General features: G+C 34.3%; 1 protein-coding gene across 2 annotated transcripts in view; it reads left to right on the top strand.

The window, feature by feature from the left end:
* The window catches only part of CCSER1 (coiled-coil serine-rich protein 1), a 475,167-nt gene that overhangs the window by 237,363 nt on the left and 221,136 nt on the right, over positions 1–16,668 (top strand). For both annotated transcript variants that reach the window (XM_008568716.1, XM_008568717.1), the window contains exon 4: positions 3,431–3,524. In XM_008568716.1, the coding sequence (XP_008566938.1) occupies positions 3,431–3,524 (94 nt within the window). The remainder of the gene's footprint in view (positions 1–3,430; positions 3,525–16,668) is intronic.

The following is a 16,668-nucleotide window of genomic DNA, read 5'->3' on the forward strand; positions in this document are numbered from 1 at the left end:
AACCTTCAACAGACTCAAATTGTTCCATTTAACTATATTGATCATTATTATTATTATATTTTTAATGTTCATACTATCAGAGATTAGCCAGGGAGAAGCCATTTAAGTTGCTTTCAATACAGCTTCTGACTTTTTTTATTTTTAGGTGAACCTTGTTTTCTAGCAACAAAAGGATTTTCCAGAAATGTTGTATTTTCTTTTCCTTTCCTAATAACTAAGGAACCCTGTTTCTTTTACTGTTGGTGGATATTGTGCAACAAGTATCCATATGTTAGAATTGCCCAGAAGTGCTGGCTGTGGTCAAGAGTACTGTTGCTACTATTGGTCTCTTTTAGGGAGAGATCTGGAAAAGAATATTTTTATAAATTTATGAGTTCACATCGATTATCTTCTGTAACATATCATGTTTCTGTCTCTTCTTTTATTATGAGGTTTCACCAACTTCAAAGACTCTCTGTATACTAACAAGAAAGTTGCTTTGTAAGCAAGATATCAAAGCAAGGCAATTTAGGAGTAGATTTAAGAAGCAATTCATCTAGACCAGTGCTAAATGTTTCAAATGTTAAAAGTCACTTGCAAAATGAGAATAAATCAGAACAATATAGTGAGTTTTTAAAATCTGATTTGTTCACTTTATTGGTGTCAGTTTCTTATGTAGAATGTTGGAATAGCAGTGGCAGGGTTTTAAAGTATTTAATTTTTTTTTTTTTTTTTTTTTTCTTTTGTCTTTTTCCGTGTCCGGCAACGGATCGCAACCCTCAGTGTTGCCCCCGTACCGGACTGGGGACCGGCAACGGGACCGCAACCCTCGGTGTTGCTCCCGTGCCTCGCTCAGCCAGTGAGCGGGAACCGGTCCGTATGTGGGATCCGAACCCTCGGGCGGGAGCGCCGCCGCGCTTCCCAAGCGGCACGCTTATCCAGTGCGCCACCGGGCCGGCCAAAGTATTTCACTGTTAAAAAAAATAAAACCTTATTTTATTTTATTTTCAAACAATGGGTGAATGTATTAATTGTCAAAATTCAAAAGGGGTTGAACAAACACACCTTGAAAAGTCAATGAAATCCATGGTTCCTTTGATGGCCGCGTTTTGCATCTTGCAATATCAATCACTAAACAGAGACTTCTCATTTCTGGAAAAGAGCTCTGGTCACCGAGTTTGGTTCAGATGTCTATCTTGGACCATCTGCCAAGGACAAGGAGTTTAGTTCATGTAAGAATCTGGTAGCTCCCTCAATAGCTAAGTAGATAGGGTGGCGTGGTTCCAAATGAAAGAAAGGAATGCTGTGAAAACAATGTCATAGGAGATTACAATGTGTAAGATGTCCTTAGCATGATAAAAAAGGTAATTTATGCCAAGCATTCATTCATTTCCTTTGTTATATCTTTCATTGCTTTCTAAGTGTTGTTGGTTGTATTAGTTTGCTATGGTTGACATAAAATACTACAGAGCAGGTGGCTCAAACATCAGAAATTTATTTTCTCACAGTTCTGGAGGCTGGAAGTCCAAGATCAAGGTATTGGCAAGTTTGGTATCTCGTGAGGCCTCTCTCCTTGACTTGTAAATGGCCCATTTGCTCCCTGTGTTCACGTGGTTCTACACATCTTCTCTCTGTGTTTTCAAAACACCATGTGGTCTATGCCCTAATATCCTCTTATAAGAACACCAGTCACAGTGGATTAGGGCCCTATCTCCAAATACAATCACATTCTAAGGTGCTGGGGTTAGAATTTTGTATGAACTTTGGAGAGAGGCAATTCAGTCAATGAATTCAAAATCCAAGTATAAAATTATTTGGCCTAATTTGAAGCTGGATAAATTACTACACTTTCACTATAAAATATACTTTTTTTTTTTTTTTGGCCTGTGTATTCCTGACTACCAGATGAAGATTCTTTCATTAGGATAGTGTTTAGTAAACATTAGTATTTAGCATTGTCATAAAATCTCCATTTTCCAAACTCTTCCTTTTCTACATTCAACTTCAATTGTGTTTCTTTTGGTGTTTTAATCTTGTATTTTGCATTTTTAATATGATAGCTTATATTTTGTTGTCTATATTTTATAACATCTTTTTGATATATATATAAATAGTTCTTATTAGGTTATCCCTGCCACCGTATGGAACAGAGCTTCTAATAAACAGTTAAATTTATTTATAGTTTAAATTATGAGTTACCTTCATTGGGAGAAAGGAGCAATTAGTCTTGGCAATAATTATCACCTTTCAAACCATTGTGCTCTATTCATGAATCATACATGTTTCTAAAGTTTAATAATGTTTAATTCCATTTGTTAAAGTGAGAGTGGTTTATTTAAAGTCCCAGTGTCCTTGTTTATAATACCAAGAACTAAAGTATTCAGTTCCCATTTGAAAATATTATTAGCCTTCCTTTAATGAATGTTTACTTTGTTTAATATAAATTATGGTAACATTCAAATCAATTAAAAAAAGTGATCTGAAATGTTGTGGCATCATTTAGTATGTAGGTTATTTTTCTTGATCCTAATTTTGATACTTTTGTTATTTCATTCTTAGTCTCTAAATGTAAGTTTTTCTTTTTCTTAATACATCTGTCACCTATCTATGCACACAGATGCACAAATCAGGACTTTATTTCTCCCTCAAGAATACCTATCTCTGCATATCACCATCTCACACAAAGACTTCTCAATATATCCTTCTCATTTATTTTGCTATTTGCTCTTTTGCAAAAAAATATGAAACATAATCTTAGCTCTGATCATTATGGTATAATGAAAGTGTATATTAATTTTTAACCTAATTGATATATATTTCTTCTCATTCCTCCTAATCTAAAGCAAATGATTGATAAGTGGTAACAAGATTCCTACTTCCAATTTGGTCTAAATTAGTGTTTCACAGGTGGGACTGTACACAAAATTTGTTTGAGAAACAGTTCATTAAATATGTCAGAAGAATGTTAGATTTGAAATATTAATATTAGAAAAAGGAACTAAAGTTTTATTTCATAGACTTCTGTGTTTTTGAAAAAACTTTATATTCATTCTGTACATTCTTAATGAATAAATTCTTTTTTTTAATGATCATTAAAGAAGTTTTGATTAAAACAAATACTTTTCTTTTTTTCTAGTATCTAGAAGTAATTTCCTTTATTCTAATATTGCTGATACCTGCTCATACGGACTTCCATTTCATTATGTCACATGTCCTTTAAGAAAGTTCGTGTGCAAATAATTGGAAAAGTTAAGAATTTTTAAAATAACTTTTGGAATTTTTTATTGGAGTGATAATTTTAAAGTCTTTGAGAGTCAAAGAATTTCTGGAATTTAGTTAATACTTCTCATTTTTGATTTTGAGTTTTTTATGCCTATGGCCTTTGCATATAGATATTTCCTCAGTTTCTCAGTGCTTTGGTTTCTAACTGTTGGTTTTTCTTTTTCTTCAGGATGTTTTGAATAATTTGGGATCCTGTGAACTGGATGAAGATGATCTAATGCTCGATCTAGAGTTTTTAGAGGAGCAGAATCTTCATCCTCCTGGTAAGTGCTGAACAAATGTATAGTATCATACAACTCTAATCCTAGTAAATTAGCTTTCATTGATAAGCTAAATATTGCTCAGCTGCCTTCAGTATTTTCAATCCCCAGTTTTTACATTCTATGTGCAAGGAACGTGCCAGGCACCATAGATACAGAATGCTGATGTCTTAAATGATTTTAAGTCTACTATGGAAGTATAAATTCAGTTGGAAGATAACTATAAAATTAGAAAAAACTACAAAACTTTTCAAAGAAGGAAGTATTCTAATTAAACACAACAATGAAACAAAATTAATATTTTCTTTTTTTGTGGAAGAAAACAATGATTATAATCCCATTTTTCACTTATTCCCATTTTTCACTTATTTTATATAACCAAATGGAATTTTTGTGGATCAGAGTTTACTATTGTAAATATTAGCCACTTCAACAATAATTACAAGGGTTAATGTTGATGCAATAAGATTGACTTCAAAATTAATAATTACCAATAGCAGCCACAAACATATACTCACAAACACGCACATACACATAGAGTTATAGTATGAGATAAATAAATTCATGTTGAATGAATTAAGAGGGGAGCCCACTATATTTGTAGTTTAAATTTATATTAAAGCATAAAATGTCATGTCTCCAAATTCAAAATTTACTCTCTTTGAAGTGGTTGTAGGTATTGTTTATTCAAAGTTAGATATTTGACAGTAAAGGAAAGCTTTTACACTCACTTTTTTACTGCTAACATTGTCATTTTTGAGTTAAAGTACAAGTAACATTAAATTAGAGATTTAAAAACTGGAGTTTTACTACATAAATTTGAGTAAATCCACCTCTTGGATATTGGTGTCCTTATTTTTAACTTGTGGAAACTAGATGTAATCTCTTGCTATAACAGTTTATGATGAATTTTTGTTCATATATTGTTTTTATATCATAGATAATATTAGATTAACACTGTCAAAAGAAGGTAATAGCAATAGTTATATTTTCTTACACTCTATTTTAAGCTAATTTTTTTAAGTTGCTTTTTACGTTTTTTTAGTTGAATACCAATTTAGGATAAAAATTTCTTGGGACAATTTTCTGCAGTTGATTTGATGGATATCCTTTTAAAAATGCAGATTTTTCTCACTTTTATGCAGACAGCTTCTATGATTTTGTCATTCATGTGTATTTGTCTTAAAAAAGTTATACAGGGTAGAAATGTGAAAAGGTATACTCCTTTGAAAGTAAATTTGTCAATATGTAGCAAAACTATATGTGTATTTACCTTTAGATCCAACTATCCAACTTCTAGATGTTTAATCTTATGGTATTGTCAAAATACAGAGTAATGTATGCATCTAACTATTCATTGAGAAATATTCGTAAGTATTGGAAACATCTCAAATGTCCATCAGTGGGACACTTATTGATTATATGGTGGCATACTAAGCAATCATTAAAAGGAATAAGGTGTTCATGTCTGCAGTGGCATGATTGCAAGGATATATTGTTGATGGAGAACTTTACAATGATGGATTAGACGGCAGTGCCTAAACCCACTGATAAAATACCCTAACATTGCTAAATGTGAAATAACTAGACATTTTGTCCCTCTTGATACAATGCTGAGAGAAGTACACAGCACCACCTTCTTGCTCCCTCTCCTCTCCCTATCCCCCTTCCAGTAAGTACTTAAATCTACTCAGGAGGCTGGATAATGATTTTACAGGAAATATTGGTATGGGCAGAGAGAAAATGTTAAATGGCATGATAAGATTTCTGGCAACCAAATTTAGGAGGTGGGGAATTCTACAGGATATATGGTCTGTTTCTTCAACAAATAAATGGCATGATAAAAAGGAAGGGATGATAGTTGTAGATTAAAAGTGGCAAATGCAATGTGACATCCTTATTGGTATACTTTTGTAAAAATAGATAAATTGGGATTTATTTTACCATGAAGTATGGGGAAGGGAATATATGAAACAAAGTTGACAAATTGTTGAAAATTATCAAAGCTGGTATTAGGTGGATGGGATGAAAGTTTAATGGGTTAATCATAATATTCTCTCTACATTTGTGTATTTATGAAAACTGTATAATAAAAATAAAACAAAATAATAATTGAAAAAATTATTGCTATATATAATGTAGCAATTTCAGTTATGCTTGGTAGACAACCATGATGAAGAGCAAAGAATGACTTAAAAATCTGAAGATGAAAACATTATTACACTATTCTAAAGATGAAAAAAATATTACTTTCTATTCTCACAGAAGTACAGTGTAGAATAATAGTACCAGAGGCCAAGAGGGGAAGAGGTAGCAGGGGTGGAGAAGTGGTGGGGTAGCCGGTACAAAACTATGCTATCTACCCTAAGTGAATCGTCGTGTAGTACATGGATGTATTGCAAGAACACACTGTACCCCACAAAAATCTACAAGTAAATGTTAAAATTTAAAAAAATAATAAAAATATAAAGATAATTTAGCTCATTGTATTACCTTGGGGACATAAATTAATCTCTTTAAACTTTAACTTCTTTTTTATAATTAATATTGTACTATGTACCTCATTAGTTTATTTTAAAGAAAAAAAAGATTTAATTAATGCTATGAATCTCTAATTCAAGGTGTAGGTTGTTTGGTTGAAGCCAAAAGTAGGGAACCATATAAATCAACTGAGTTAACCAAATTTTTCATATGATAAATGGTGTCAGTTTGCATATTTAAAGTGCAGTTGTGATGGATGAAATATTCTTGCCCAAAGTGTCTTAGGTTCGTTTAATGTCACTTAATAAAGTGTCTTTTGAAAACCTATTTCACTTTAAATGCCACATTATTTGGTTTAAAACAGCAAATATATATTTATGTATATTAGCTGAGAAAAGAATTTCTGTTTGAACTGGTTTTATACAGTTTATTCCCTTTATAAGGCAACATAATTAAAGGTCTTCCCAGATTATAAGAAGCTCATTATAGATAATTGATAATAATACAAAGATCACTAATGCTAAACATTCTAAAATGATGGTTTTAATAAAAGAAAAGTGATTTTCAAAGTCTGAAAATTAATATAAAAATACCACTAAATTCTACTACTTATATTACTGAAAATCATTAAGGGGTTTTAACAAACTTTGCTAAGACAAAGCATATCAACTTTTGTCTGTAGAGGCTCATTAAAGCAAAGATTTAGAATAGTTTATACTAAGTATAATGGCCAAGGTGAACTTTTTAAAAGACCATAAAAGTGCTTTTTTGCTTTGAAAATAGAAAGTCTAAAACTTGTAGTAATTGTCGTTCATGAAATTTATACATTTTATTCAGTTTAGCATATAATTAATAATGATTAGAGTTGAGAAGACTAATCACCATGTGCAGAAAATATAGAAATTCTTCTGGCCTCTTTTCTATAGTAACTTGCACACATAGTACATGCTCAATTGATATCAATTAATGTGATTTTGTTTAAAACATAGTCAGGCTCCTTTAGACATGTATGAAATGAAAAAAAAATAAAAACAATAAAAACAACAATTAGAAATTTTAATTTTGTTTTTTTCTTTACAGAAAAGCAAACATCTTTAAATTAAGAGACCTGTTTTACTAGACCAAGTTAAAAAATGTGTAATTAGAAAATTTCCTCTCATTTTTTCAAAACATATATTAGATACATGATTTAACATGCAAAGAGACATTCTAAAGGGCAATAGAATAGATAATAAATTCACATGTATTAATATTCATATAGTATTAATCATTTATTGGTTGATGTTCTACTTGTAGTATAAGCAATACGAGCTAAGGCATATCAACCAGGCCAAAATGTCAGAATAGCACAAAAGAGAAAAAGCCAATTTGAGTTGTGTAGTTCAAGGTCTGTGTCAGAGAAATGCTCATAGTATTCAGCCATTAAAAAAAAGAATGAAATTCTGCCATTTGCAGCAACATGGATGAGCTTGAAGAAAATTAGGTTAAGTGAAATAAGCCAGGCACAGAAAGAGAAATACTGCATGTCCTCACTCCTACGTGGGAGCTAAAAAATAAATAAAAAAGAGAGAAAGAAAGGTACGACGATCACAATGTAGTCAGTTGAACTTTCAAGAAGAGAGAACAGAACTGTGGTTACTAGAGGCGGGAAAGGGGATGGGGGATTAGCAAGAAATTGGTGAAGGGTCACAAAGAATGCCTACATTTTGTAATGATGAATATACTAATTATCCTAATTTAATTATCACATATTGTACATAGGCATTGATATTCAACACCGTACCCCACAAATATGTATAGTCGATTATGTTTCAATTAAAAATAAAGAATTATAAATAAATAAAATAAAATATCTCCTTTAAGAAAAAAGAAGTGCTCATATACATAGATGTTTAGATATTTAACTTCATATTCTATTGTTGAATTTTGAACATATTCTATTATTGAATACGTTGAGCAGATTCTACATTGTTGAATTTTGTGTTTATTACTGTGCCTAGCTTGGTAAAATGGCCATTTATTATTGTAGTCATAATAGATATGGACATCTTTTACTCTGCTTTTTATTTCATTCTTTGCTATCTGTATTTTCATCTAAAAGTGAGTTGTAAATTCACAGTTAGGTTTTAAAAAGTTTGTTTTCTGACCATTGTATTGAATACTTTGAATAAATTTCCATGAAATTTCTCTTTGAATATGTAAATATATCTATAGAGTCATAAATAAATTATATTAGTCCTAAACATCTTTCTAAAGGGAGAGATAGTACAAATGATAGTTCAAATAAAATATGTTTTATAGTGCAGTATGTAGATATCACTTTTTTATGAAAACAAGAAAGAACAATTTCAGTGAAAGAAAGGAATGTGAATTCAAAGTGAGTTCCCAAAAGGAAACTAGCCTTGAGGAGAAAAAAACTAAAAGCCACTATTCTGAATAATTTACTCTGATCTGGGATTATCTAATTTCATCTTTGTAAATTCTAATCTTAAAGACAAAGGTTTACATTAAAAAGTCTGTGGATAAGCCTTCCAGATGTTTCTTTATTATGTTTCTTTAAATTAATGCTTAAATTACTCTTCAGAAAGTATTTTTTTGTGAAATAGTAAATATGCACCATGCTTAAAATACAGGATTATCAATTTGTTTAATAACAAACATTTGCATTTACTCTGTGGTAAAACATAATTAAATTTATTGCTTATCCATTTAATAAATCATTTATAAAGCATATATGATCAAACTGTTTTTTATTAGAAAATATGAGATGTTAGTATTTATACCTTGATAAATTAGAAAATATATTAGTGACCGTTCCCACTTTTTATTTCTCTTCACTTTCTGGTTGCTATTTTTATGTTAGTGTTTTTGACACAAATTGAGTCATGCAAGATGTTAGCAGTGATGTTCGCTAGATATACCTTAACATTATTCTGAAGAAAAAAAAAAAGTACTAAAAACAGTTTACTAGCAGTTAGTATTTATACAACTCAAAAAGTGACTTTAAAATTTTCTTCACAGTGAAATACATGTTATGAACTATACAATCTGTAAAAGGAAAAATACCAGCAATATGTTTTTGTTTATTTTTTCTTTATGTAGTTTTACATTATGTATTTAGGATATTTTTATATTTATTTAAGCATCTTGCAAAATATAACATAAGATGAAATAATAACTATTTGAGTAAAATAAGGTAACACTAAAACAAGGATATGAAAAATAAGTCATGGGTAAGGTTGGCACATAAACTGTATACCAGTATTACTATAGAGAGTTGAAAATGTTATTTTTAGTGTTCTAATGGAATATGTGAAGAAAGAAAAACAATTAGTTGCACAATTAAAATGTATATTGTCAACCATTCAATCAGTGAATGCATTATTTTCAAACAAAGGAATTCTTGTTACTTAAAACTAAAAGGTATTTGTTCACGTGACCTCATAAGGTGTACATCATTTGATATCAGGAACAATTCCTTCACAATCTCCTTCAGTACAATCTGGTTTGCATCATGCCACCAGTTCAGTAGAAGCAGTTCTAAATGATTCCCCATCAGCGTAGCAAAAGCTTGAAGCTTTATAAGGATCTTGATTAATCCAAAAATAAAATTCAGTCTGTTGTGCATAGTTCATATTCCTTGGATAATTAAAAGAAAAGAAGACTGAAATATATTTTGGTGTTACCTGTTTGGAACATATTCCTTAAACTATTTCTCCAATTCTTATAAGCCTTCTTTGTTACTACTGGGGCTGGGTTGAATATAATCATTAGCAATTAGTAGTGGAGATCTAAGTTGATGGGAGTAGAAAGGTGGTTGCCAGAGGCTGGGGATTGGGGGGGATGGGGAGATACTGGTCAGAGTACAGATTTTCTGTAATAAGAGAAGTAAGTTCCAGTGATCTAATGGACAGCATGGGTGATAATGGTTGTCTTAATTAATTTGATTGTGGTAATTATTACACAATATGTATGTATATCAAATCATCACATTGTACAACTTGAACATATTCAATATTTTTCTGTAAACTAAATATTAAAAAAAATAAAAATAAAAAGTTGACAGGAAGGAAAACTGAACGCCTATTGTGAGCCAGCCTTTTTTCCCTAAGCCATCTCAAATTAATCATTACAATAAATCTCTGAGGATAAATTGTACCTTAACGATCCATTCAAAATAAAGAAACTACAAGTTAATATCAAAAGAGAGCAGGCACTTACATCAAACTTAGTATTCCAACTCTGCCACAGTGGCCTTTGGGCCTCTGTGATCTTTCTGAGTGCAGTTCCCTTATTTGTAAAATGGCAATGTATCTGTCTAAAAATATGATCCTAGATAAATGGGTGGCATATTTAAATTCAAAGTGCTTTTCACAGTTGATTGAACAGAGCAGGAGCCAGTATAGGTTGGTTACCTCTTGAAATTTTAAACAGTTTTAATGCCTTGTTAAATACGCTGTCCTATTGTTGCTTATTTTTCATAGTCCTTAATTTCTAAATGCTTCATCATTATTATAGATTATTTTAAAATATGAATTCTGATTTAAATTTTATTATCTAAATCCTGTCTAACATTTTAAGTTATGATTTGCTAGTACTAAATATTCAAAAATTAATGAAGTTACTTTGCTTATAAAAGGTGGTACATTTCTCTGTGTTAAAACCAATGCATTTAAATGTATGAAAATACTTTTATCTAGGATGTTGAAAATATCACAACATATTTAAAATAGTAGTTTCTCTTAGAAAGAACAAATTTCTATTTTAAATACCTTAAAACTTATTAACTAAAATCATTAACGTTCACAGGGAAAGCCAGACTGTTACTTTGTATTAAATTGCATCTTTACCACTTGCAGAGGAGTTACTTAATTGAAAATATGTTTTACTTATTTAGCATTCTTCGATTAAAAAAAGAATGTAATGGTGATTTAAATGATTGAGTGAAGAAATTTTATGTTATTTTTGTTCTTTATTTTGGATGTTAAATCTAAAAACACATAGGGCAGCATCTCTTGGTCTATGTCCAGATACAAATGGGGAAGTAATGGCCCAATGATATCAATTAGGAATTAATTAGATAGATGCTAAAGTATTTTGCATTTGATGACCAAGCAATATAAAAATTCTGCAGTGAGTTAGGGACTCCTCCTGTGCCTATTAATTAACAAGGCAATTTTTGTTATTAATTTTTAAAGGATAATAGCACAGGGAGCTGAGCTGATACCCTAGTGATTTTGCTAATATAAAAGGTAATGTACAAAGCATTGCAACAACATTCACACAGCGAAAATTATAAAAATCAACTATAAGTTTGTACAAGCTTCGATATGTCTGGGTCAGAAAAAGTGTAAGTATAAAGTATCTTCGATCTGATTACATAAAGCTAAGAAACATATGCCACTTAATTTTGGAAGTATAGTGTAATGGTTAAAAACATAGACTGTATGGGCTGACCGTGTGGCTCACTCGGGAGAGTGCGGCACTGGGAGCGCAGCGGCGCTGGGATCGCCAAGGCCGCGGGTTTGGAGCCTATATAGGAATGACCAGTGTGCTCACTGGCTGGCTGAGCGCAGTGCAGGCGACACCAAGCCAAGGGTTACGATCCCCTTACCGGTCACACACACACACAAAAGACTCTGGAATTAGGCAAATCTCAATTACCAAGCAGGCTATGTAAACTTGAGTAGATTATTTAATATCTCTTAGCTTCCCATTCTTCTGAAAATATCTGTCTCATAAGTTTGTTGTGGGGAATAATAACTTAAAGCATAGTAGAATGCTTAGTCTCATGTCTGGCATATAATCTATTTTTAAGATTATGGGTAATGCTATTTTAAAAAATGTGTATGATAAAAAATGAGGCACCTGAGGATTGACAATAATCTGACTCTTACAAGTTTAGTGATCTTTCTAGTCTCTGTTAATTGAAGATCTCAATCATATTTTAAGTATAGAATTTCTCAAATTTTAAGAATAATTGCCACAAACTTGCAATTAATTTTGTGAGTGTCATGTACTTACAAATTTATAAAATTATAGCAATAAATAAAATAGAATAATAAGTAACATTTACTGAGTCTAGGTGCCAATTCAACGAGGTAAATATTATCCTTTTCACATTTGAGAAAATTGGAGTTTTGAATGAGAGCTTTGAGTAATAAAATATTATAGGTAGTCCCAGCTGGACTCAAGTCATTTTTTTTTCACTCTGAGACTCTGTATTTAATCATTGTGAATCTCTCTCTCTCTCTCTTTTTCTTTTTAATTTACAAAGAACAGAAATTTATTTCTCACAGTGTGGAGGCTATAAAGTCCAACATCAAGGCACTGGCAGATTTGTTGTCTGGTCTCTGGAGAAGAGGAGTGCTGGGTCCTCATATGGCAGAAGGCAGAAGGGCAGGCGAGCCCAATGCTGTGCCAAGCCTCTTTTATTTTTTTATTATTATTATTTTTTAAATTTTTATTGAATCAAAATTGATTATACATATTTTGGGGTTTCAACATTGAGATATGTTGGTCAAATCAATATTCCTAGCATATATATTATTACAAATCGTAATTATTCTTTATGCCCCTTGTCCAGTATCTCCCTTTCCCCCGCTTCCTCTCCCCTCCCCCCTCTAATTACCCTAGATTTCTTCTCTCCTTCTGAAAGAAGAATGGTTACTCTGTTAATTTGTTGCCTACATGATCTGTCCAATGCTGAGAGGTGTGATCAGGTCCCCCAATATTATTATAGAGCAGATGCTTCTTCTGTCACTCAGAAATGGGTTTTGTGGAGAGAGACACCCTCTTCTTTTCTATATCTCTGCTGGTGACTCCTCATGTCAATGCACTCCAGTGGCTGGTGGACCATCTGTGTAGTGGTTGTGGTGTCTAGCTGCTTTTGTGGCGGCCATGGTTATTGTGGTGACTATGGTGGGCCAACTACATGGAGGTAATGTTTTTGGCATGCTCCTTGGCACTGGTGGTATGTCTGGTTGTGGGAGGGGTGTCTGGTCCCTGGATCCATGCCTCGGGTCCCTGAGGGACTGGCATGGTGTGCCAGGTTGTGGGAGGGGGGTCTGGTCCTCTTCTTCATGCCTTGGGATCCTGGGCAGGCCCCGAGGTGCTGGCATGTTGTGCCTGGTTGTTGGAGGGGACCCTGACTCCATGCCCTGGGTCCCTGGGTGGGCCCTGAGGCACTGGTGCAGTTTGCCTGGTTGTGAGAGTGGGGTCTGGTCCCCTTCTCCATGCTTCAGGCCCCTGGGCAGAGCCCCCAAGGTACTAGCAGTGTTTCTGGTTGTGGGAGGGGTGTCTGGTCCCTTTCTCCATGCCCTGGGTCCCCAGGTGGGCCCCTAGGCACTGGAGTTGTATGCCTGGTTGTGGGAGGGGTGTCCAGTCCCCTTCTCCATGCCTTGGGTCCCCAGGTGGGCCCTAATGCACTGGCATGGTGTGCCTGGTTGTGAGAGTGGGGTTTGATCCCCTTCTCCAGACCTCAGGTCGCAAGGCAGGTCCCAAGGTGCTGGTGGTGTGCCTGGGCTGGAACTAATTTTTTGTCCTTTGCTTATTTCTGAAGCAGGAGAACTTCCTGTGGGAACCAGTACTTGAGCTGTGTGGTTGAGCTAAATTGCTGCTGTGCTGTTTTCCTAGGGAAGACTTTTTGTGTAGCTCAGGTTTTCGTTTTTTTTTTTGTGACCGGTAAGGGGATGGTAACCCTTGGCTTGGTGTCGCCTGCACCGCACTCAGCCAGTGAGCGCACCGGCCATCCCTGTTAGGATCCAAACCCGCGGCCTCAGCGTTCCCAGCGCTGCTGCGCTCCCAGTGTCGCACTCTCCAGAGTGAGCCACAGGGCTGGCCTGTAGCTCAGGGTTTAATGGTTGATATTATAGGTACTTCCAGCTCTCTAGAGACCCAATAAACCTGGGTTGTAGAAACTCTGATCTGGGCCTGAGTCTTTTCAGTCTTTTTAGAGACTGCACCCCATGCAATTCTATATTCCTGACCAGTCTCCTCTGAATTGTCTGTGCTGATCGGGGGGGCAGATTGGCTGTCCTTGCTGTCCCAGTGTTCTCCCTGTGGGCTTGTCTCCCCTACCGACCATGCTCTAAACACTTCCCATGGGACGGGCCCTGCAGTGGTACCTTGCGATGACTCACCGGCCTCTGAATGGCTCCCCCTTTCCAGCTGTTCTGGCTCCTTGCTCCTGCGTGAGTCTACTGGAACCCTATCAGTGGTCTTGCTGTCCCCGGGGCCACCAAGGCCCTCTTCTCCCCTGCCGCCTCCAAGTAACTCCATCTGAAGAGCACAGCTGTGGCTTCTGCTGGCTACTGCTCCACGCGCTCAGCAGCTGGAACCTTAAAGCTGCTGCGGCCCAAAATGCTCAGAGCAGTTTTTTCTTTCTCTCGTCGTGGTTTCTCCCACCTTCATGAACTCCAGGTCTCTCCTCCTCTTCCCCTGAGCTCTAGCAGCCCCAGGTTGGCTGATGTTATCTTTTTATAGTTGTAAATTGGTTGATTTGTGATAATTCACGTTGGAAATATATCTACTTAATTTTTATTTACTCTTTAGCATATTAAATGGAAAAAATCCTCATTTCTTCATAAACTTTATCCAGAAAGTATCATTTCACAAGAATTTCACATTGCGAAAATTTGAATATACTTTAAACTACTTTTTATATTTTTCCCCATATTCTTTCCCCAAGTTCTTGCAAAAGACTAACTAGGCACAAGGATAGCTCTGTGAAATGATTTACTAATTATTATCCTTGAAAAAGAAGTAATTTATTTAAGGTCTACTGATAAGAGTATAGGGATCATGATATTACTTAAACGTAAGATTATAAAATTCTCAGTGATATGTAATTTCAGTACAGATATTTCAAAATTTTAATGGTTTTTGATTATTTGCTCTTTTGCTTGACCAATTCACTTACTGACATTGATTAAATCATAAATGTGATGCTTTGTTTTTAATTCTCATTTTTAAATTATCAAACTTACTGTCTAAAATAGTAATATTCACTTCAGTGCATTATTTTCAGTATTCAGTTCAATCTGTGGTGAAAGGTGTACTTAAGTGAAAGAATCATGTCCTAACTGGGAGAGAATTTCAGAAGTAGAAGCCTCTCCCACTTCTACTCTCCATGAATATTCATAGTTTTAAATGTCTTGTTCAAGGTTACACAGTTTGCAGTAGACAGGCTCCTCTTAAATAAGAAACTGACTAGCTCCATTTAGTAAGCATAATGGCAATTAATTATTTTCTTTTTTATAGTTGCCAACAGTAAATCACTTGTATTTGCTGATTTAAAAGAGCCTTCGGCTATTTTGCCTTTCAGACTTTGCTATACTTTAAGAAAATTGCTTTAGCTACAAAGAAGAATTTTAGACGGAATAGTTTTCAAAATCTAATCAACTATAGCTGAAAAATATGTATGCATTCTGACCTAATATAATATTAAGTGACAACAGTTTTGATGAAGTCGTAGTATTTACTTGTAATCTCCTATTGTAGCATTTCCTACTGTCATAAACTCTCTTCTGCTGCACAAAAGGGCAGTCAATGGCCCAAGTTCATTAGAGGATACCGTGAAAAGACAGGATTTCTATCATTCAGCATGGCTTTTCTGAAGCAATTAGAAAGAAAATATGTCTCAATATAAAATTTCATGGCCTCTTACAATTATGTGGTGACATCTCCATACAATTGCTTGGATAATGTCAGCAACATCAGCTGTCACTATCAGAATGAACAAGTAATTAAGAAAGCGAATGCTGGTCTTTTTTTTTTTTTAAAAAAAAGGAATAGACTATTTATGAATTTAAAATTGTTCACCAACAGGAAAAATAATCACTGATAGGAAACATAATTTTCTCCAATGCCTGAGGCGGAAAATAGAGAAATAGTAATGAACATTCACACAATTACAACAAATTAAGTTGTAATTGTACACACTAAAAACAATTACAGACTTTCTATTCCCTGGACTATGAAGTTTTAATAGAATAATTTTATCAGTTGCTGTGATAGCCTCTTGCCTCTTTTATTTATTTTCTGATTCTTCCATCTTATAAATCACAATTTCTAAACATTTACAGTGGAATTGGGAAACTTTTACTATTATCAAGACCATCTTTTCTATATTCATGCATCAGAGTGTGCTAGGATACCTTAAATAAGACCAAGATTTGTCTGGATAGCAGAATGTTAGTAGATTTGATTGATGCCATGATATTATGCAAATGCTGGCTCCCAACCTTTTGATAAGACAGTGCTAACTTTATTGCTTACTTAAGTGAGGGAAAAATGCTGAACTCAGGCAGTTTTCTGGGGGGGGGGAGGAGAACAAGGTAAGATTTATTGAGGATTTGAATATGGTTTAAGGCAGATTTTTCAATTTGGGTACTTGATTTGGATTGGGTAAAGATCATGATATAATAGTTTAGGGTTGTAGGACTGGTGGAAACAGCAGGTTGAGAATTTTTTTTTTTTTTCCTTTTTGTCTTTTTTACTCACTGGTAACAGGATCGCAACCCTCGGTGTCGCGCCCATACTGGGCACCGGCAACGGAATCGCAACCCTCGGTGTTGCGCCCGCACCGCACTCAGCCAGTGAGCGGGAACCGGTCTCCACATGGGGATCCAAACCCTTGGCGGGAGCACCGCCACGCTCCCAAGCG

Source organism: Galeopterus variegatus, unplaced genomic scaffold (genome assembly GCF_000696425.1).
Source record: "Galeopterus variegatus unplaced genomic scaffold, G_variegatus-3.0.2 Scaffold435, whole genome shotgun sequence".
In the NCBI taxonomy this organism is placed as follows: domain Eukaryota; kingdom Metazoa; phylum Chordata; class Mammalia; order Dermoptera; family Cynocephalidae; genus Galeopterus; species Galeopterus variegatus.